The 23,693-nt window shown below is 39.2% G+C and overlaps 1 protein-coding gene across 1 annotated transcript; it reads right to left on the bottom strand.

Moving 5' to 3' along the window:
• Positions 1 to 1,425: 1,425 nt before the first annotated feature.
• LOC100223404 (sodium-dependent neutral amino acid transporter B(0)AT1) lies at positions 1,426 to 22,533 on the bottom strand. The gene is made up of 12 exons (XM_002187615.6): positions 22,238 to 22,533; positions 13,760 to 13,900; positions 12,278 to 12,415; positions 11,173 to 11,354; positions 10,312 to 10,422; positions 9,431 to 9,543; positions 7,089 to 7,217; positions 6,184 to 6,340; positions 5,842 to 6,046; positions 5,104 to 5,263; positions 2,676 to 2,838; positions 1,426 to 2,119 (listed from the first exon to the last, which is right to left on the bottom strand). The coding sequence occupies exons 1-12, from the start codon at positions 22,437 to 22,439 to the stop codon at positions 1,913 to 1,915; spliced, it is 1,908 nt and encodes a 635-aa protein (XP_002187651.4). The 5' UTR covers positions 22,440 to 22,533; the 3' UTR covers positions 1,426 to 1,912.
• Positions 22,534 to 23,693: the final 1,160 nt, after the last annotated feature.

The raw sequence follows: 23,693 nt of genomic DNA, 5'->3' as shown, positions 1-23,693 counted from the left end.
CTGCAGCTAAGCACACAAATGCGATCAGGTTGCAGATCATCCAACCAGAAGCCAGTTTCAGATCAAGGCTACATGATTCTCCCTAGACTGTCACAGCTCATCTGCTTACACCTCTGCAAATATCCAGACTCACAGATGGAGCAACTCAACTTCCCAGTGTCTTGCTGGGGTTGCCTCAGAGGGCACACACAAGCTGGACACACAGGGAGGTTTGGCAGCCCTTGCACAAAGTCAATGGTCCCAGGGCACACATCACCATCACTCCATCCCCTGCTGCTCTTCTGATCAGGAAATGCCTTGGCCTGGGCTTGGACATTTCCAGCAACACCCTGAATTCCACACCTGGCACTGCACCCAGCCACTTCAAATATGGTGTTACTTGTTCCTGGTGGCTGAGCTTTTTATCATCAGTAAAATCTGACAAAAAATATTCTTCCCATTAAAGAGTAACATCTTCAAATAGTTTAAATAGTTACTTACATTCATGTAATTTAAAAAAAAATTGAAAATTAAATGTATATTAATTTAATCATTTAGATTTTCTGGAATGGGTTGCCCAAAGAAGCTGTGGATGCCCAATCCCTTCAAGTCTTCATGTCCAGGTTGGATGGAGCTTGGAGAAACCTGGCCAAGTGGAAAGTGTCTCTGCCCATGACAGGGGGTTTGGAACTGGATATCTTCAAGTTCTTTTCCAACCCAAAACATTGATTCTATGATTCCATGCAATATCTGGCACTTTACTCTCAATTTAGAGGAGATAGACTACTCTAAAGACACATTCTGGAGTAAATATGCCCTAAGTGTACCTATTCCTTTTAAGAGAGTGTTTTAATTACAAGCAGTATGAGGATCTAAACTGGATCCATTCTTATTTCAAAATGTGGGTGTAGGAATTGCTGCAAGGTGATACAAGAGTATCACTGTCCATATACACAGTTGGATGAAAAGGGTCAGCCATCCAGAGAGGACATGGACACTGTCTGCTCCAGGCACTCTGCCTGGGTGCTCTAATAGTGTCCCTTTCCCTCTCTGGTGGCCACATGAGAATGGGACTCCTCACTGAGCTCCACTGGGTCACAAGGAAGTTAAAAAAAAAATTCAAATAGTTGTATGGTGTGTGTGTGTGTGTGTGTGTGTGTTTGTGTGTGTATGTAGATGAACCAGAGCCACCTACCTGGATGGCAACAGAGGAGAGCAAGATTTGCACCTTGCTGTGCCTTGGATGTCCCATCAGCACAGATCCCCCAGGCAAGCAGTGCACCCCTTGCTCATGGGTGCCACAGAAGGCAGATTTTGCTCTTTCCTGAACTGCTGCTGCCCCATTGCAAGACTTCCTCTGCTGTCATCAGCAAAAGCAGGCTCTTGGAAGTTATACACAATTTATAAAATATATAGAATTCTAAATTAATCAAGCTGTCATTCTCATACTTAGAAATATTTTTTATTAAATATTTTAAACTTCTCTATGAGACAAATAATATTAGTGGCTTTGTGCAACACAGTGGCATGTAAAGTAAAAACAATTTAATATGCAAGAGAGGATAGCATTAAGTTACCCTTCATATTGGCCACCCAACCAGAATGATTATGCATGTAAGAGTCACTTCATGCACAGTGCATCCCCAAGCAGAGGGGATAGAAGCCAGTTTCAAACAAGCTGGCTTCAGAACCCGAAAGAGGACAAATTATTTGGCCTGGTGCCCTAATCACTTGCAAATGTCACTTTTTTGCTTCCAGAAGCCAGGCCATCAACTCTTCACAGTGCATTGCATTGTTATGCAAATGTTTACCTGGAAACAACACATGGTTATCCTTTCATGAAAATAAAATTAACTCCGGATTCATAAAAAATATTTTTTTTTACTTTCCTCACTGACAAAACATCCTTCCACACTTGAAAAAAAAAAAGGTTTTATGATAAATGTTTTAAGTTTCCATTAATGGAAGTCTCAGATGTAGCAATAAGGCCAGCACGATCATTTTTTTTCTGACAGTGGTTCCTGATGGCTTTGTAGATGGCAAAGGTCGGGATGGTCAAACTGGGCACTCCAGCGAGGATTACAATGATAGCATACACCCAGGGGGGATATTCAACCTTCTCTGTTTTGGGGAACCCCTCCTGAAAGAGCAAACAACAAAGTTATAGAAAGTCACGAGGAGCAATTACCTGGACCATGCACACATTAAGTAATTCAACAGATCAAAAATGTGATCAGAACGCTGTCCGGCCATAATGGCACAACAGTTTGCCAATTCTACAGCAGATTTCAGCTCAAGGGTTTCCAACCTCAGCTGGTTTTGACTTATTTTTACATTAAAATGATGTAAAGAAAATGGCATGAAACAGTAAGAGCCAGGAAGGGAGACTGGGGGACTGGAACACTTCTTTGGCACAAAGGAATGTGGGCATGGGAGGCCTGACAGGCCACCAGGGCATATGGCCAATCAACCTTTTTGTGGGAAGGCTGAAATCACAGAGTAAAGGAGGACTGAAACATTACAGGGAAGTGAGGTTGCAAAAGACGAGAAAAGAAAGCAGTCCCATTTCCTTATCTTGTGGCAAATTTGCTAGAAAACTGTTTCAGATGGAAGATGAATATAACTGAGAATGACTCTTACATTAAAGAAGAATACTTAAAATAATTATAAATAAATATTTTGGTTTACACACTTACATAGCTAGGGTCCCAAACACTGTAGAGCAGTTCTTGGTTGACTTTCACCACAAAATAAAAGAAAAAGATAACTAACATAATGAGAGGACTGATGAGTCTCCAGGTAACCTGCCAGAAAATGTTGGGCTTGTGTCCAATCATGAACTCGATATCCTTGTTAAACCTAGGAACAAAACCAGGAGGTTCAGACTTAAAAGCTGGCCAGAATCAAAGAATGCCTACTCATAAACAGGGAAGTCCAAACTACCCCTAAGTGTAGTTCCCAGGAATTTGCTAATGTCAGTTTTAGACCGGAATTGGCAACATCAGGAGTTAGACCTCAGTAGTTCAAATTATGGCACATATCATTGCAAGTCTGGAAAATTATTTTTGGAGATGTACTATCTTGAAGATGTCTGTGAGGCATATGTGAAATAGCTTCAACTTGAAAGAGACAGTGCAGATGGATTTTCCCCAGAATATATTACAGTATTGCTTCACAATTTTTTGATAAGTATGTCAGTATTGCATAAATTAAAGGGTGATACAATATAAATATTAAATTGATACAATATTAATATTAAAGTGATACAATATTTTAAAAGAACAAAAGCAAATAGAAGTAATTTGATAATTAGATTATAATATAATGTTTGCCTAATTTGGATATTTACCAGTTTTCTCAGGCTGAATGATGGAAACAATATTTAACTTTACCCATTATTCAAAACACCTGCATTGTGTTATTTGGATTATTCATGGAACATGCAGTGGTCAGTGGGGCAAAAATATTTCCACATGAAGAAACAAGCCCTGGTTTGAGAGTGGTACTGTCTGCATCAGCCCTGAACCAATTTATGGCTTCTACATATAATGCAGCACCTTGTGCACAAACTTCTTAAAAAACAGTTTGGATGTTTGAGGTTTCTGCTTTTGTCTTTTTGTCTGGATTTCCTGCATATCCTATGGGGATAAACCTGAATGGACTATTCAGTTGGTCCTTCAACTTGAACACACTGAATCCACTAGAATCTCAGTTGGTCCTTCAACTTGAACACACTGAATCCACTAGAATCTCAGTTGGTCCTTCAACTTGAACAACACACTGAATTCACTAGAATCTCAATTGCTAAGTAAATTTATTTTATATTTTCATCCCTAACTTCTGAGATCTTGGTGTCTTAAAAGGACATGGAGCCCCATGTCCCGACTGCAAGTGTAGTTCATGTGTGTCATGGATAACACACATGTTCTCCTTCAAGCAACAGAGCCATCTTTCTACCAATGACCCTTTCTCAGAGAAAGGTCACAAAAACTCATCTGGAGCAGATAACACCACTTTTGGGCAGCCCTGAAAAGCTCTGTTCTCAGAGAGGGCTACAGTGGTGTGTACTGACCACATTAAAGTTTGGTATGAGGCTCTTTTCCAAATCAAACACAAACACACACACCTTGCCCCCAGTTTATGGACTCAACCCATGCTTGTGTCCTAGGAATTATTTTATTTTATAAGCAGTTCTGAGATCTTAAAGGGAAGGAAAAGTAATCAACTTTTCTGTCCTTAACAAATTAAAATAAGCCTTCTTTCTCAAGGGTACACCATCTAATTTACCTAACCTGATTCATGCTTCCTCAAGTAGCATAAAAGCGTGGGAAAATGGGTCACAAGGTCTTTCACCCCACTGCCAGGAGCAGCAGCTGAATCTGGCACAAGTTCAAGTAAAACTTGTGGGTGATTGAATTCCCTGTACTTTATTTCACATTTCTTCTGTTTTTATTACAAACATGAAGATGTTGAAACCTGGTTTATTACATCTGTAGAAAGTTGAGAGGATAATTACTCTCTGCTACAACTGATAAAGTCCTGGATTTATCAGCTAAGAACGTATCTCAGTAGCCTGGATTTGCAAGCTGCTGTATACTAATATCTTCAGCCTGCCTGAAGATCCCTGTCTTGGACAGCATCATTTAGCACTCCCTGTAAACACTCCTGGGATATAACTGTGTTAAACTTTCAGCTCAGTGCCAATGTGCATGTGCTTTGCTTCTGCTAATTAAATGTTTAATGCAATTATCCTGGAGAAGATTTATTATAAATGTCACCATATTTAAAAGGCAAATTATCTATAGTGGTTCTTATGTAACTGTTGCATATATCTACATTCTAATGCCTACTTTAAAAATTGCATTCATATTAATGCACTCCAGAGCTCTTCTTGATGCCTAATATTCTCTTGCAATATCTGAGGGATATCTTTATTTGAATTAGTTGTTTGCTGAGAACTCTTTAAAAAACCTGAAACATATAAGCTACCCTAAATTATAGCTGCATAATTTCATTGATTTCTATAACAGAAATTTTGCACACAGGGATGCAGCAAGATGTAGCTATACAACAATAATCACTTTATGCATTTATATGAAGTAGTGGTTAAGCTGTATTTCATACCTGTCAATTCCATAAATGTAGACGACTGAAAACATCTCACAAAATGCAATTATCAGCAAGGGAATAGAGCCAGCAAAACTATCAAATAGACTCAGCCAGTAATTACCAGAATTCAGCACAAAAATGAAAGCTATCAAATAACACACCAAACAAACGAGACCTGTGGGGAAAAAACCAAAACAACAGCACATTTAGGCAAAGAAAGCAAAAGCAAAATGGGAAAGAAAAGTATTTCCCCAGTAGCTATAAAGCTTAAAACGTAACTCTTGCAGCCTGAGGCCACCACCTTTTTTTTTATATGGCACTCTCAGGAGGCTGGCTTCTGTTTGGGTAAAACTCTTTTAACATTATACAGGTGGCAGATGTTGCAAACAAAAAGGGAGAAAGCTGAGGAGAGAAAACAGGTCCTCTTCCTCATAGATGATGGGATAATGTTGCTCTGAGAGAAATCCTGCCTGGGTGAAGGACTCAGATCCTCCAACTTCCCAATGGAGGAGACAATGGTCATCACGAGCAGGCTGATGGGCAACCCTAAAGGGTGACAGCTGCCTGCAGGCTCAGAAGGAACCTCACATGAGTTGCCCCATTGGGAAACATGAGAAAATCTTCAGTAGGTTATCTGGGAGTCTTAAGACCATTCCAGATCAGAAGGTAGAAGTGGGGTGGGCTGCTTTTTCAGCATACAAGCTGCTCTCTGGGGAGGGTGGGGAGGTCACTTTTCTCTAAAAATGCACTTACCAGTAATAAGTTCTTTAGGCACTCTGGGGGATATAATCTTGAGATCTTGTAAAGGTACAAGCACACCTTCCATATTTCCAAACATAGATGACAAACCCAAGCAGAAGAGCATGATGAAGAAGAGAATGGACCACAAAGGTGAGACAGGCATTTTGGTGATAGCTTCAGTGAAGACAATAAAGGCTAGGCCAGTTCCTTCAGCTCCCTGGGGAAGATTTAGGATCATTGACATCACACGGCACTTAAATTTACATTGGTAGTCACTAGACTTTGCAATTAAATAGTTGCTATGCATTCCTACCATATTTAAGGTATCAATATGTGTTAGGTTGTTAAACTTACATCATTCAGGAAAGTTTCCAGATCACAGGTTTCAAACTTGAGGCTTGCAAAAGTTGCTGGATCAGTATTGTTGCACAGCTGCTGCATTTGTTCAAAGTTATCTTGGGTTACGTTACCTTCTGGCAAATCGAATGCATTCATCAGAGTAAGAATATTTCTGAAAAAGTGAAATGTAAGTAATTTGAAATCATTAATATGTAAGCATCATCAGGATTCATTTACATCATCAAACAAGTTATTAAGAATATAATATCAAGATTGGATTTGACACTGGAAAGTCCAGCAGATGTACATTTGCAATTTTCTTTCTTCCAAGGTGAATATAACACTGTCTTTCATGGCATAGATGACTCTAAATGGATGGACACTCTAGGAACCTGTGCAGGATTTAGGTGCTTGTCTTAGCATTGCAGGCTAACACCAGTGCCCAGACTGGCTGGCTTATGGGAATGTCTAAGTTGTCTGCAGCTGTGAATCATGCAGTTTCACAGTTGAATGGGGAGGAACAAGACTGGAAACCACTGAGTCTGACTGCCAGGGTAAAACGAGGCACCCCTGATGAGACCTAAGCTTTTGAGCTCTCTAGGAGGAAACCTAAACACGGAACTAACACAGGAACCAAGGAATATTACATTCATGTTGTATGTCATCATGGAGAATAATGTAAAATGTAGTTGCTTATGCAACAATTATGTAGGAAATAAGATGACTTAAACAATCATCACTGTCTGTGGGATTTGTTCCACAAGATTCCATATTTCTATAAGTAATGAGTGGTTCTGATGCTGTGTGAGTCGAGGTGCAACTATTCAGAAATTATAAATCCATAGTCAGCAGGCTAACAGAGCTGCCTCAGCCAGACAAACACCTGCATATTCTATGGGGTTTTTTTTCCAATAACTCACTTATCAAAACAGTCATCATATCTTGCTGTGGCTCTGAATCCAATGATGGAGTATATGACGGTGGCGGCATAGATGGATGTGAAACCATTGATCACTGAAACGATCACAGCATCTTTCTCACAGTTGTTGCTGCAATTCAAAGAGAAGAAACAATGGATGTCAATCACATTCCTAAAATAAATAGCAAAACTGGCTACCAAGACTAACAAAAAAGTAGTCTAGGATGCATAGGTACATCAGTGAGCTCTCTAAAGCACACAAGTAGTGCTGTTAGATTTAGTAAATTAGAACTTGGTGCCTTAAGTCATTTAATAGTTATGGTTTTGGTTTCTTTTGGTGGCTTTTTTTTTCCCCTTTCAAATAATCTTGTTCATAAGGAATAATTGCCTGAGCTGTTTCCATGTTTAGCTCGTGGGAAGTAAAGTATGAGGGGCAAAATTCCCCTGCTTTTTAAGCTTGTCATGGATGTGTGCAGAAATATGTTGCCACAAGTGGTGCCTTCACTGCTGGTGTATTGTGCTGCAAGGTGAAAGATTTGGACTTGAATTCAAGTACTCAGACATGAAAAGTGAGCAAAGTTCACTTTTCATAGCACTTAGGTATGGTGAAATTGCAGTAGCCAAGAGCACTTGGGAAGTTTTGTTTGGCTGTTGAACAAAGTAAAGTTCAAAATGTTCTCAAGTTTTGGAAGAACAATGTAACATTATGCTGCTAAGATGGGACAGAAAAACTCTGTAGAAACACCTCTGTTGCAGGCACGTTCTGCCAGTGTGCCTGTGCTAATACATAAAATTGGCAGAGCCAGAAACAGACTTTCATCTGAGGAACAAGATAAAATATTAATAATTTTAAGAGAAGGCTGTAAAATTGTAGATAACTCATTTCTCCTGGGCAAGTGAGGAATACTGAGATTAACTTAATGTTGCCATATTTAATTTTCTGAGCATGTTCAAGAGGAGAACCAAGTCCTTGTCCAGCCAAGTCCTATCACACTGTGTCCTTTCAACCATTTATAGCATTGCAAATAGGCATCTTCTGGATGTAGGGCATTGAATTCCTTGCTGTAGTCTTGTGTCAGTTTTTGCAACGTAACATGAGATTATCAATGACAGGCTTGAAAAACATTTCTTCCTTTTAGAGAAAGTAAGATTCTCAAGCTCCTTCTCATTATGAATTAGTGAATCCTTGACAACATTGAAGCCTTATTGCATTTTCTGGTGTTTTTGTACTCTCAAATGATGTAGGGGCAGACTCACTGACCTGGTCCAGCTGGTGCTGGATTGCAGGTAGCCCAACGCCACAGTGTAACACTGTGGAATTTGCATGGGGATTTTTAAAATTGTATTCCTTGGAAGTTTGGTGACTTTGTTCAGGTCCCTCCTTAATTCATGAATTATTGAGCATTGAATGAACATGGCCTGAATGCAACTGCCCCGTGTGTTGGAAAACTCCAAGGACACTGCTCCTTTTCTTTGTGTCTTTTGGAAAGGTGGATGCTCCCAGCTCTGACCCCATGTCCGTGGGACATCGACTTGGAGCTTAAGCAGGGCCTGACACCTCACACTGAGACTTGCAAACACCAAAAATTCCAGGTGATCTTTTCAAAAATACCTGAAATCAAAGAATGGTGGCAAGGAACTTCCTCAGTGACTGAAATGCTGCTGTGGTGTAATTGAACCATGACCAAGCCATAACTTAATGACATTTCCAAAACTAAATTCAGAGATGTCCATCAAAAGTATTAGATTTAGCAAATGCCACACAGTTTTTCTTTCAAGAGTTCTGAAGGGATGGCAGGCACCAAGAGGCATTGGTGGTTGCTCCAATATTTTGTAAGAGAATGTAAAATATAGTACTGCATCATAACTCACAGGCTGGGTCAGTCTCTGGGTGATGGAATTTCTCACTCCCTGGCCCCAAAGCACACATATAAAGGAACTGAATTTAAATTTCGATATAAGATATATATCTTCATTGCAAAGCTGAAGTTTTAAACTGTGTTCTGTGAGTTTATTTGAAGTATGTGCTTTACCACCTGCTCTGAGACCAAGGGCATCACCATGCACCAAGCACTCCCACACTCCTGCTCATCAGCTGGTGCTGGGCAGCCAGTCCCCTTCTTCCTATCCTGCATCACCACATCTTTCTCTAGGAGGTCAGCTGGAGCAGGGACCTGAAATCTTGATTTGGGAGAACCAGGAGCAGTCAGAGGAGATGCACCGTACATGTCTGAGAGGAGGCTGTCCCAGTCCCAAGAAGCACAACAGTAGGGCAAAATAGGGATGTTTCATTTGAAAGAATGAAATATTCATATAAAATTTGGGCTTTGCCTGGCTACTTACTGAACAGAGTTGTAACTGGAGAATGAAATGAGGCCTCCAAAGGCCAGGGAGAAGGAGTAAAACACCTGAGCTCCTGCATCCAGCCATGTCACTGGGTTCGACAGCTCACTGACCTGAGGCATCAGACACACAGCTTTAAGCACATTCAAAATTGCTATTTCAACTGAGTATGAGAGATTTAAAACAACAATTAAAACAAGGTCATTAACCATGCAAGACTCAGTGTTCTTGAAGAATTTCAACAAATGGTTCAATATTTTTGTCAAACTTACTTTTTTTTAATAAAAGAAAACCTATCTGAAGTTTTTATTTATTTTGAAAATAGATTAAAAAATGCTTTGCATAGCTGACAGATACCATGCCTGGTTTCAGAAAAAGTGTTTATTACTTAGCATTAATAATGATCATTCAGAGATCTGCTTATGGAAAATGATCCCTCTTTTAATTTTGTTTAAATACTGTTATATTATTAAACCATTCTCTTAGGTTTTTTTGTTCATATGAAAATTGGGTGGCTTCTACTCCCAAATACCTGATTTATGCTTTAAATTAAGGCTGGCTCTTAGGTAGAATACAAGAAAATAAATCAAGCCAAATAAATGACAACTTCACTGTTCTGTAATGATCGTTCAATTCGTTAGAACAGCTTTTGATGGAGGATGGAGACAAAGAGAAAATATTTCTGTATATGTACACTCGTTATGTCCAGTGCCGAGGATTGACCTCACAGAATCAAAATTTTTTTAAGGTGCTGAGGTATAGTTAAAAAAGCACTTAGAGGGCCACTTAGAAAAGTGGGGAGGACTAATTTTCAAACAATTGTTAATTACAGAGAGGACTACACCATGTTTCACTGAGCAATGACCCAAGCAGTGGCTTACATTAGGGGTGAAGAGATACACAATTCCATTGGTGGATCCTTTCAGAGTCAAGCCACGGATCAGGAAAATTGTAAGCACCACGTATGGGAGAGTTGATGTCACATACACAGCCTGCACCAAAAAAAAAAAATAAATAAACCACTCAAATAAAAAGAAACCACTTGAATTAAAAAAAAGTAAAGAAAATAAGGGAATAAAGAAGATGTGGTGATTAACAGTAATGGCAAGTTTCAAGTGAGTCACAATTAGCATACTACAGTAATAAACGTTGAATTAAATATTATTTGTGGTACATTTGGATAATAAATATTTTTTTAACAATAGTAATCTATTTAAGAGAAATTGTCATTGTTGAAATTCAAATCAGATCATTCAAAAGCAGCATCAAAAATAATGTACACCATGAGACCAAACTGATGCAAGGATGGACACTCAGGGCTTTGCTGGGAAGAAGAAACTTGGTCACTCTTTTGTAGAGATAATATTTAGGGCTTGCACAAACCCAAATAAATCTGTATAGGTATGTTTTGAAGAGAATAGCCATAATAATAAGACAGTCCCTTTATCTTGCATTAATATTAGTGTTAAAGCCATAATCCCTAAAAGGTGTTACTAGGACCTGTAAGGACAAGGAAGACTCACAAAAAGTTGGTCACAAAAATCTCCACATAAACTAAATCAAGTCAGCTTCCATTCATCTTCATTCTTCAAAAAGCAGTCCCAGTGACGACACAAAATTTTGGACATGCTTTCACTCAAAAACCAGACAGCTTCTACAGCATTATTAATTCTGTATAAATAAGGGATCACAACAGCATGATTAATATAATCTCATAAAAATTTTTCCCCAAGATAGAGTACCTTTCCTGTTGTTTCAATGCCTCTGATTGTGCACACGTACAGCACACCCCATGCACATGTTAAACACAGCAACAGCCACCACTGGATACTGCCAGAATCCTCAATGGAAGTGGAGATGTTCAGTGTTTCTCTGTACCAGAAGTAATCTATAGGAGAGCTCTTGGCACACTCTTCTAAATAATCTGTAACCACAAAATGATTGTCATTCTGTACGTCTTTTATTTACTTGGAAAAATGGAAGCTAAATAATTAATATCAGTGTTTTAAATTGTTCCACTTAATGCCAATGGATTTGTTGTTGGCAAATTTTCAGATTTTTGGAGGCTAGTTTCATGGCAAAATGAAAGATTTAAAAGACAGCTGTTTAACAGGTATTTTAATACAGTGGCTCTTCCCCTCCCACACTTCCTTCAGCAATATTTTTTCTTCTGTTTTTCTTCTGTTCTGTGGGGCATTGTTCAAGGTCTTTTCAGATCAAGTTGAATCCCCAGCTCCCTGCACTGTGCTGGCCTGTGCAATATTCTGCCCTGGCCTGCCTTTATATGAGGTTTGCCATGCTTATTCTGGGAGAAGAGAGGCAGAGCACTCTGAACAGCTGCTCACAGACCCAGCAAAAAACCTGCTTCACACAGGGTCATGCAGGGCTGACCATGGAAAACAAAGCTGCTGTCACCAAGTGGTCTCCAAAGAGTTGTAGACTTGACATACTGAGAGGTTCAGGTGTTTCAAATGGATTATGCATTTTTTTTCCTTTTCAATGTGCTAATGGAGGACTGTTGAAGAGATGGATGAAAGACATTGCTCAAATCTGGAAAATGTTAATGTTTATACTAGATCTGCACTTAGTGAATATTCTGTATATGAACACATCTGTCAAAATCTACCATGAGGTTTCATATAAGAAGGCAAAATTTGCCTCAAAGATTAAGTGCTGGCCACGTTTTATTTAACGTGTATTTGTACAAAATACAAGTATCAAATAGTGCAATGTGCCTGACAGGACTGCCATGCCTTACTGCTATTTCACAGAAAGGCTCATTTAGGGTAACTATTAGAAACAGAAATCTGTGCTGGGAAACAAAATACAATATTTTATAAAGTGTACCTGTTCTGTTGTCATTGAGAGGACAGTTATTCCATGGCAGGGGTTCTTGGAAGGAGTTGAAGAAATACCACATCACCCAGGCAATAATAGTATTATAATATAAACCCACCAGGAAAGATACAAACATTGATGCTATGCCTGAAAAAAAATCAGAACACTGTGTAAATTGCAACACTCTTGTCTTCAAGATGTATCAAAGTACATTAAACTCAACCTTTCCCCCCTCCCCTGCCACATTTTGGATGTAGGTTTATTACTGTGAAATTTTTGCCTTAAGGTTGGACAGGTGAGTTCTACATAGAGTTACATCCTAAAACCTCTCTGGGATTGAAGGTGATGCCCACTTAGGAGCCAGCTTTATGAGAGGACTAATTACCTACCGACACCACACAATCCTGTTCACAGCCTTGCCAGCTGATGTCCAGGGAGCTTAGGGTGCTGGACACAGGTAGAGCTCAACTGACTTGGGATTTTGGTTAAATGAGACTGAAATATCTCCTTCTGCCACAATGTCCCTGCAAAGGTCAGCAGCAGAGGAGGTGTTGTACAGGATGGATGGCTGCCAGGAGGCACAGTCTGTGACCAGGTATGGAATTCACGCTGGTATCTGTCCTCCTCTGCCTGTTCCCAAGTAATCAACCTCTGATGACTTCTCTGGCAGACAGTAAATGCTAATCATTAGCTCCTGAAAGCTACCAAGTTCTAAAGAATCTTGAAAAATTCCAGATGCAATGAACAATTATCTTTTGTAACTGATTTACAAATGCAGTGGATGCCAAAGCAGCCCTCTCTTCCCTTTCAAGTGTGTGGTTGAGGTTGGAAGGGATCTCTGGAGGTCAGCTGGTCCTGCTCAAGCCTGTCCACCCAAAGTTGGTTGCCCAGGATCATGTCCAAGGCAGACTTTGGCTGTCTCTGAGGCTGAAGACCCCAGAACCTGCCTGGGCAGCCTGTGCCAACACCTGCTCACCCTCACCGTGTTTCCTGATGTTCAAAGGCACCTCCTGTGTTTGTTACAGAGGTGAAGAAGTATTTTCTGCAAAATACTGTTTCTATGCCTTTTGGAATGATAACTCTCAGATGCAAAAAAGGTAAAAATTATGTGGAGCTGAGGTCTATCAAATAAAGATTTAATTAATATTTATCCACAGAACAGTTACAGAACAATTTTTGGTGCACCTAAAAATTCATCCTAATGGTAAAAACAGCCAGTATGGATAATACAGAAAATATCTCTGAGGCCTGAAATTGGTCTCAGATTAGGGAAAGATTTTTAACAGGACCCACGGTACTTGGGAATATGAACACAAAGTTGTCATTGTGCTTTATCATGATTCATTTGACCTATCAATGGAGAGTTAGGAAGAAGGGAAAACTAATAGATCCTGAAATTTCTCATGGCACACCAGAATAAAACCCAGAAGATTTGTTTTTTAGATCATCAGTTCAGAGATTTGTGCTTTCTCAAGCAGCTGTTTGACTTACCAACCCCTTTCAGGGTAGGGTGGATAGAGCTCCATACGCCTACACTGCCTTTCCTCAGCCTTTGACCAATGGCAAACTCAAGATGAAGCAGGGGGATACCCTCCAGGACTAGCAAAATCAGGAAAGGGATCATGAAGGCTCCTGGAATGGATAAGAAAAATAATTATTCTAATCAGTGAAGTACTAAAACAAAACAAAAACATTAGGTTTGTGAGACATTGACATGATAAGCAACCTGTAAGCATCTTTGTGGAAACACTTCCCTGTTTTCTGAGCAATACTTTTCCTGATTGCCCAGGCAGGGCACTCAGGAACCATGGAGTTTCAGGTGGGAATTCTAATTCTTCCCAAGTGGCACACATAAACAGAAATTATACACTCTCAAGGTTAAAGTTTGAAAAAGCCACCTTTGTATTGCAAGTGGAGGAAAGGTAGCTACTGTCCTGGAATGCCTTCTTTTTTTTTTTTTTTTTTTTTTTTCCTAAGTCTATGGTTTTATAGCTGTGAGTCATGTAAAGTATATGAAATATTTGAATGAACTAAGCCAAGTACTCCTAATTATTAGGCAGGAGCCCTGGGATGTCTGCCTGAAACAACAATAAGTTCTTGGCATCTGTGTTCAACAATGTTTGGGGTTGATTAGAAGACATCTGAAGTACAGGGTTCAAACCCTGTTAATGACAATAAAGTTGGTTAGTATAGGACAAGTATTCTTAACTAACTTTTTCCTGAACAAGGTGTACCTTGGATATGGGAGGTAACACAGAACACCACACTGCACTACAAAAGTGCAGAGTCAAATGCTTGAATATTGCTACACTTTAGAATTATGGTCATTACAAAAGGGTTTTAACTTTCTAATCTAAATAAGAACAATGAATCTGAAAGCAATGAAAAGAATGCAGACCAGAATAATAAGGGTTCAGGTCTGAGTATTTACTGTCTTTTTCCTCATGTGTGCAATGAAAATCAGATAGCAAGTGAAAGAGGAAATCTGAAGAATGAAAGCTGTTCCAGAAACTGAAATTTACTTCCTGGAGATTCCAAGCTATCAAGAAAGCTGTCTAACTGTGAGCATACAGCACACCTCTTTAGTTTTTTTGCTTTCTTCTTTTTGTGTCTGTGCAAGGATGGTCATGGGACTCCTTTATCTGACTGCTCGGTCATAGATATGTTATACTTAAAGACTTCTTCTACAGCATCTTAATAAAGGGAACTCTGTAAGTGTCTGGAGGAAATCCCCTGAGGCTGATAGAACACTCTTGCCATGTCCACCGTAGAAGATTGTTCAACTCTGAGAGCAAATTTTACACACTGTGCTGTCGACAGGGAGAGCTGTGGTGTTGGGACTGTGCTGCTGCTGAATCTCCCTGCCGTAGAGGGAAAGCCATGTCTGCCCAGACTGCTAGAACTGTGTGAGTGGAGGTGAACTGTGCACTTTAGATTCATGACAGAAAAATGGATCCTAAATCAGAATACCAGTCTGCCTGCTGTCTGCTGAAAGCAAAAGTTTCAGAGTATCTTTGAATGCTTTCTAAAGCTACACAGGAAACAGCCTGATCTTCCCTCCCTTCTGCCAAATGAGATGATATCTATCAAAAAAGATTCTTCTTTGATAGGTATGATAAGGAGCAATTAGTCATAGCTTGAAAAGACTTTAAAGGTTGTACATTTCCTTCTTCAATATGATCTTTGACTAGGGACACAATTCTAATCAAGTCCTCAAATGATCTTACTGTGACCTGACCAAAAAAGGTGACGTGACTCCATTAGGAGCACCTCAGCTAACTAACTGCCAGTCCATGCTTAAGTTCCAAGGTATGATCTAAAATCACTGCAAGCTGAATTTCAAAGGGTGACCAGGCATTATCCTCAGTGCAAATGGGGGGTGTTTGGATCAGGTACAGATCCATCTTCTGGACTTAACTGCTACCATTGCTCAAGAAGGGATTTGCCAGAGAGAAGTGACAGGGTGCTATAGCACAGACCTATACGGCATCTGAAAGAGCAGGTAACAAGGAAAGATCCAGATGAGGCATCCATACAAACTCTGCAGGGCCAGGTTTCAGACTCTTATGAGGTGTCCTGGGCTTGAAACAGAGAAAATACTCTGGAATTTAAAACTGCTGGTATAAACAGAGTGGTTGTGTCCTTCTCTGACCTTACCCTCATGAGAGCTCCTGGTTAGAGTGTGACACAAGGGAAACTGTGTCAGGCTGACATGGGTTGGAGCACAGGGCACATTTATGGCTGCTTGCACTTCCATGCACTGGTAAGTAACTCTGTCTTTGTGAGAGGCCAGGGACTCCATGTGTGGCGGTTGTCCCACCCATCAGGAGGGGAAGGATGGGTTTCCTCCAGGAAAGGAAGCCATCAGGATTTAAGGGGATGGAATGCAACAGTGAGTGAGCTCTCATTGCATACACTGCAAAAATCTTGTTTACTATGAAAACAGAAGTAAAACAGTTATGAGAAGTGTTATTCACAGAAAGAGGGTGGAGAATAAGCAGATAACAAATTTGAAGACAAAATTGCCTGCACTGCACGTCTAATCAGATGAACTGGGGCCCTTACATGCTCACCACTGCATGTTCCAGCACAGCTAAGGAAGTCCATAAAGGCAAAATGGGACAAGCCTTTAGAAACTGAAAGGACAGACACTCAGTTCCTCACAGTGACTGAGTCTGACAAAGATTCAATGAGTCCCAGAACCTCTGCCAGCAAGGGCAAAACCTTTGCACTGTCAGCAGTGATGCCAGGCACAGGTGGATGAGGAGTCCATTGCCATTTCTGGGTTAGATGCCTTTTAGGTGACAGTGAACAAAGCGTGGAGAGAGGGCTGCCCTGTTACATCTGACAGTAGCAGCTACAGCAGTCTGTAAATTTGTAAAAGTCCCTGGAGTGGTGGGAAACAGAGGAAAGAACCTTGTTTTGGAAGAGATCCTAGGTACTCAAAAATTGGAATAAGCCCTATACGCTTCACGGGTTTGTGACATGAAAATGCACAGTCAGAAAGACGTGAGCCAGGAATTGCCTGCTTCAGCACTGACACTGATTGTAACAATATCTCAACTAAGACCACAATGCTAAATTTGAATTTGCAGCTGGGGGGGTTCACTTTCCTCAAAACTAGGGTGGATCATCATAGTTCACTCTTTCCTGGCATTACAAAATAGCCACTTTTCTCCAAAGTGAGGCAGCACCAGCCTGAGGCTCCTAGATCTTCCACAGAGCTGCTCCACACTAATGCACAGCTGTTCTTGCAAAGACCAAATGGTCTCCTGAGAAAGGGATGTAGCTGAGATGTGAGAAGTGAGGAAGAAAATAAATGAGATACTCTTCCTCTTGGAGATGATGTCCACATAACCCTTTTCCTGAAGAGATAAACTGACGCAGAAGAAAGAGAGGAAGAGTCAACAAATTTGGAAGTTTAACAAACATCACTACAAATAAATAATAATGAGTCCTTCGGTCTTTGACTAACAAAAAGTATGTCTCAGTTTTTCTTCTGGCTTCCCTCTGAACTGTTTCAGTTTGTCAATCTACATTTTTACAGTAGTAACTAGGTTTTAATGCAAGCAAAATGAACCACAGTGATTTTAAAAACTGACAATTTTTTTTAGTAAGAAGGTTTTTTAGTGTATGACTAAATGACATGCTTTATAGAAGTCTGAGAATACCATGTCTGTACAGCTACCTTTGGCAACTGGCTTCAATAAAACATATCTATTCTGGTGCACTAATCACTTTTCAGGGATTAGTCATTCACCCTGATGTGCAGCACGTGCCACAAAGGACTCAGCATTTTGAATAGAATTTTAGGTATTTGAAATTGCCAATATTTAGCTGCAGGAATATTGTTTTATTTTCAAGAGAAATAAAATTATAGCTCTCAATGATATATGACACTTCTTTTCTCTTTCTTGCCTTCTTTGGTTTCTAGGGTTCAATTCTAGCAGCCAGTTCAGAAATCCATCTCTGCTGCATTTTCTCTTTCTCTCAATTTCTCCCCAGCCTTTCTGAAAGAAGCTATAATGGAAAAATAATAATTTGTCTTGGCAAACCTGCCATATAGAAACATAGAGTCAATATGGTTGGAAAAGACCTCTAAGACCATGGAGTCCAATCACTAAACCACAGTGTTCACCACTACACCCTGTCCCCAGGTGCCACACCCACACACCTTTAGATCACTTTCAGGCTCACACAGGACACAAAAAAATGAACAAATACTTTTTAAACTTTTTTAACTGCCACAATTTTATGATCCTAACAAATGAACCAATGATCTGAAAACGGACACTGTATATATGTACACAAGCAATTACTGATAGTCTAGTCTGAAAACCTTACAACTGAGATATTAGATTCTCATCCTGTTTCAATACTGTATTTCAAAACAAATAATATTTGGTTTGAACATCTGTATAGCTGTTATTTCTTCTCTAAGAGCTTCTTATGTCAAATTTTAAAAAAATCATTATTGCTTGCACATAGTTCATCACAAAGGGAAAGCAGGCAGACTTCAGATGGAGATGTTTTACTATATACTAACATATTCTTAGACCTCAACTGTAGCAACATGTTATTTCATCAGCTGCTAAGTGAGGAATTGCTGAAGTCATTACTGTCCCTTCTTTCAGTGTGACCTGCAGAGAGTTAAAAATGTTCTCCCTTATGAGTGGCAAGGTTTTCATATGTGAGCTGTACAGTTAGAGACTTTTTAAAAAATCAATGGTTTAAACATTAAATATGCATCCTCTTTTTTATAATGGTCATCAGGGATAAAATGAAAATGTTTAACAGCTGATTAAATGACATGTTGCTCAATAAAGATTAAACAAAAGCTATGAGTAATGTCAGAGACAGCTATATCAAATGAAGGGAAATTTCAATCTCATTAAGCTGGTGAAATCACTGAGGCAAACACCACACCTTTTACATTGTGTGCATATTGAACTCTATTTCGCCTTTGGAAATGATAGATTTGACAACTTTCAAGACATTAAAGGATAAAACGTGCTTTGCTCTACTAAATTTCACTGAAGTAAATATTCCATTTTAAAAAATATAAACTCATTATCTATGACAACAGAAGTAAGTAAATTATGTAACCGCCAATTTATTTTTGTGTATTTGGGCATCTCAGTGTAAAAACACTATCATAGTGCTGTGCTTAGGACAAAGCAGTTCTCAAATAACTACAGATTTAAGTTCAATATCTGAAAATAAGCATTACTTATAAAATCAGTGTTCCTAAATATCTTCACTGCAGACAATTTGCAGAGAAAAAATTCCACCTTTTTTGAAGTCCAAGTGCCACACAAGGGTAAATTGTATGCTTTACATTTCTATTTATGTAATCCATTTATGTTTCATAAGGGATATAACATGTACAACTGCCAGTTCACAAAGTAGGTGGACATCCAGCCACATTCAGGAGTGTTCTTGGCTGAAATACTCTCCACACCATTGCTACCAGACCTCACCCATCCAAAATGATCCAAACATTCATCCATATAACTCATAGTCAAAAAGAAAGAAGATAAGATAGCAAAGCCAATCCTTAGAAATTAGAAACTATTTTCAGGAGACAGTCTATGTAACCTTGATTCTACACATACCTAATATCTGATATGTGGTCACACAGGAATTTTTCACATCCACTGCACATATTTCCTGTACTGAATATAGCTGGTTGGTTTGGTTTTGTTTTGTTTTTTTCTTAATCTCTTAATCAACCATAATCCACTGTCATAGCCAATGTGAACTTTATGACTCTAAAATAATCACTCCAGGAACAATTCCAGGAGGAACATAATCCCTGTGTCCAGTAGGAAAGCAGGAACAGGGATTCCTTATGTTCTGCACTCAGTGAAGACATATCCTGAAGACACAAAGTACGAGGACAAACACCATCCAGGGTAAAGGCACTTGAACTCCTGGGGTAGAATGGAGTTTCCTCAGTGAACTCATATTTGCTTTCTAGTAGATAACTAGGAAAAAGGTGCATAATGTTACAGTTTTACCCTACTCTGTTATAAAGGCACATCTGTGCCCCTGAGTGGACCACTCAAATCCAAAGATGAATGAATCATCTTGGCTACTATGCTGAGGGGCAAAAACTAAGGCAAAACTTGCCAAAAATCTAGTAAATAAAACCACATTTCCAGCGGGATGTAGGTGAAACTGGATAGAGGGAGTACAACTGAGGCTGGATGTCATAAACAGGGACTATCACAAGCATTCTATTCTGAAATGGTTTTATGGTGTCAGGGAGTTTCCTTCAGCACTCTGACAGCTGCAATCCCAGATGTTGCAGTGCTGCCTCTATCGGGTGCTTGGAATGCTGTGAACATAGCTGAATGGGAATTAGAGATACAGGAGCCAGAAAACCTCATGAGGCAGAAATTGTCTCAACACCAAAATATCTTCAGAAATAAGACCTTTGAGATTTGTTTTTCACAGTACAAAAAATCACATGTTCAAATTCAAAGGTATCCATCCAAAAAACAGGCAGTCTTTTTTTGGTGGTTTTTTTTTGGTTTTGTTTGTTTGTTTGTTTGTTTTTTGTTTTGTTTTTGTTTTTGTTTTTGTTTTTTCTGATTTCAGGGAGAAGTTTGAGAACAGAAACTGTAACAGGAGGAGGACAGTGGTGACAAGAGCTGGATTTAGACTGACCATGAGAGGCTGAGGTGTTCTCTACAGCAAAGAAGGAAGCGGAGGAGGAGAAGGAGGAGGGATTGTACAATACCTCTCCATCCTTATGTGTGATGAAATTGGAGTGCCCTTTCTAAGAAGTCACAGGAAGGCATTACTTGTGTTTATTGATATGAGTCACAGCATTTGGTGCTGTGCAGAAGAATATTAGAGAAGGTAGTAAGTCTAGCTAGGATACATATCTGTGTATTAGCTTATAATTCCTTTGCTATGCGCTCCCTTTCAAATTCTGCCTAAAATCTGAGTGAGAGAGTCCCAGGGGGAAAAAAACCCAGGGTTAACTGCTGTCAGTGTTCCTGACAGTGTTTCCTCAGAAATAACAAGTTACAGGATGATGAGAAAGAAAAATAATTGCTGCCAGAGGACTGATGCACACACGAGCAATTCACAAATCTTCACTGACATCAGTGATAGAACCATGATCCATACCAAGTTCTTTGCATTTGTTGGGTGCTTGCTTTTCAGCTGCATTTCACATAATGAGAATACAAGAGAAAGAAAGACCTAAAAAAAGGAAGTAGTTATAAATCTACCCTGGAAAACAGGTCATGTCCACTTTCTACAACTAAGTTTAAAAACCTGAGAAGCCAATGAGTGCCATCAGTTCTGGAGATATACATCCACTTTTTCCAAATTAAAATTGTCAAGTATAGAAATGCTTCTGATTGTGTGTGTTTTAACTTTTTTGCTACAAGAGCTGACTCTGATGCAAATGACCTCCAGTTTGCACTGCAAAATTTTAATATGAGCCCATGTTAGAGGAATCTTAATGATAAAAACATCTCTTCTTGCAACTGTTGTTGCACCTGTTGTTGCATGTTCCTGAATCTGTGTGAGCAACTCCCCACAGAGCCCTCACTTGTCCCTACTCTAACAAGGAAAGCAATTTTTAAATATCTCACCATGTACATGTAAAAGAATATTACTTTGAAATACTGTTCCTTAAGCCAAAATTTTTCTTTCAAGACCAAATATTACAAAGGAATAAATACATTTTACACATATCCTGGAGTGAAAAATAGACAATAACCAGATAGCAGACAAAAAAGTCAGTTAGAAAATTAAAAAATTATGTTGTTGTGTAATATTTAAGCAATGGTTCCCCTCAAAGTTACCTTTCAAAATAAATATCAAAAGAAACAAAATTTCTAACATGGTTATTCAGTCCTTACCTAAGCCTTAAGGAGTTCCAGTAAATGATGCAGTAAATAATATATGCTTAGATTTTAAATTACTTAATAACACCAACTGCTAAGCAAATATTTTTCATGCTAACTTCATTCATGCTGTTAATCCTAGCACAAATTACACCAACACTGACTCTACAGGTGATACATGGATCAGTCCAAGTCCAATGAAAATCCTATTAGAAAAAGATCATTTGGTATCATGATCACAATCATAGTCCCAAGTAGTTTATTATTATTTTAAATACATGATATGTATCTATGTATGGAAAACAACATTGGGTTTAGACTGAGAAACTAAACTATGTCCATGACAGTGGAAGACTCACTTGTTCAATCCTGTGTCCTGAACTAAAACCAGACCCTTCCTTTTCTTCTATCAGTAATGTGACTTCAGTGGGTGATCATGACCTATGAAATTACCTTCTCTGTTATACACTCTTCTAGAGAGATCATCACTGTTCTCACAGGACCTGAACAGTTCTAAACCTATTCCATTACTTGCTTACCAAAAGCGAGATTAAACCTTTTTATAGTTACCAAAGTTAGTTAAGATGTATTAAAGACATACCTCCTCCATGGCTCTGACAGAGATATGGGAACCTCCAGACATTTCCTAAACCCACACAAAACCCTACACACGTCAGCATGTACTGTGCCTTGTTGTCCCATTTTGGTCTGGAGTCTGCCTCTTCTTTCTCAAGGACCTCAAGTTCAGCATGGGAAGGTATCCTGTCCTCCAGGCCAGGATTGGGCAGCTTCAGTTTGACCATGCTTTAAATTTCCTGCCTGGAAGTGCTGCCAGTGAGGAATAATGAGAAAGGCAGCTTGTCAGAACCCTGCTCAAAGAGAGAGCATCTATTTGCTGTCTTCAGCTATATATACTGAACCTTTGGCACTGGACTTGTAAGAGCAGGCTTGTGGTAAAAAGAAGCGTCAGCAAATCATTCAATTGACCAAGTCAGCTCTGACACTTATTAATGCTTTATCTGCCAAGGTTTTATGGAACAGTCTGTTCATCCACTAGAATACATTGATTTCAGCTAATGTAATTCAGGAGATAATTTGGCTATAAACCCTAATCGTCTATAAGAATATGTAACACCCCTTGCCACTCCCCTGTTTAAACTCACTTAAATACAAATATAGCCCTAGCAAATGAGCAATAGGAGGATTCCACTGGCCTCAGACTAAATATGGAGATTTCATATCATTTTTTATTGTGAAGATAAACTGATTGTTACTCACCATCACGTTCAGTTTCCAGTTGTCTATGCCTGCAAAATTGTATGTTTCATAATAAATGTTTCTCTGTAACAGATTGTACCCTACTAAACATTCTGACCAAAAGGATGGAGTATGAAAGGGATTATAAAATCTGACCTTTAAAGTCATAAGCATAATCTGCTTACCCCAACACCTCCAATCAGTATAGAACAAGGTCTGAAGAACATGTCTTTTTTATAAATGGGCTTGAAATCAAGGTCCCTTCACCTTTTCAGTGACCTTAGATATATATAGTGGTCAAAAAAAAAAAAAAAAAACAACCAAACAAACCACTGGTTAACAAATATCACAGATACTACTCCTATCCTCATTATTTCAGCAAAATCATAACAGCACTGTTCCCTTTGAACCTTGTTTTCAAAAGATAAGTTACTTCTCACTGAAGACTAAATATAATATCTAACACTGTATATGTAATAAGAAATGTTGTCAGCTGCAGGTTCCTTGCATGCAGTGATACAGGGTTGTCAAAGTAAAGAACTAGAAGAGATCTTGTAAGTCCAGCCCCTGGAAAAAGAGGTGAACATATTGTAGCACCCCTTTGCAATCTTATCATGTTTGTTCAAAGTTGATTCCAAAGGCTGTTCAATATCTTTGGATAGAAAAATTACAAGAAAAAAAAATCTTCATCCTTCACGTGGACAACTGTATACAGCAGCCCATACAGATTTTGCCTGGGTCTTGCAATAGGTATTAATATTTCCCTAACATGACTTGAAATATGTCTCAGTCTGCCTAGT

This window comes from Taeniopygia guttata, chromosome 2, assembly GCF_048771995.1.
Source record: "Taeniopygia guttata chromosome 2, bTaeGut7.mat, whole genome shotgun sequence".
NCBI lineage: Eukaryota > Metazoa > Chordata > Aves > Passeriformes > Estrildidae > Taeniopygia > Taeniopygia guttata.
The sequence above is the reverse complement of the archived record's forward strand: the minus strand, read 5'-3'. Positions and strand labels throughout refer to the sequence as shown.

What these genes read in the sequence shown, in the direction of transcription:
- LOC100223404 (XM_002187615.6), bottom strand. Translation starts at nt 22,439, where the DNA reads ATGGTCAAACTGAAGCTGCCCAATCCTGGCCTGGAGGACAGGATACCT. An exon ending in TGGAAACTTTCCTGAATGAT is followed by an intron (nt 6,047 to 6,183) that starts GTAAGTTTAACA and finishes AATCTTCCCCAG; the next exon opens with GGAGCTGAAGGAACTGGCCT. An exon ending in GTGTTTGGGACCCTAGCTAT is followed by an intron (nt 2,120 to 2,675) that starts GTAAGTGTGTAA and finishes TTGCTCTTTCAG; the next exon opens with GAGGGGTTCCCCAAAACAGA.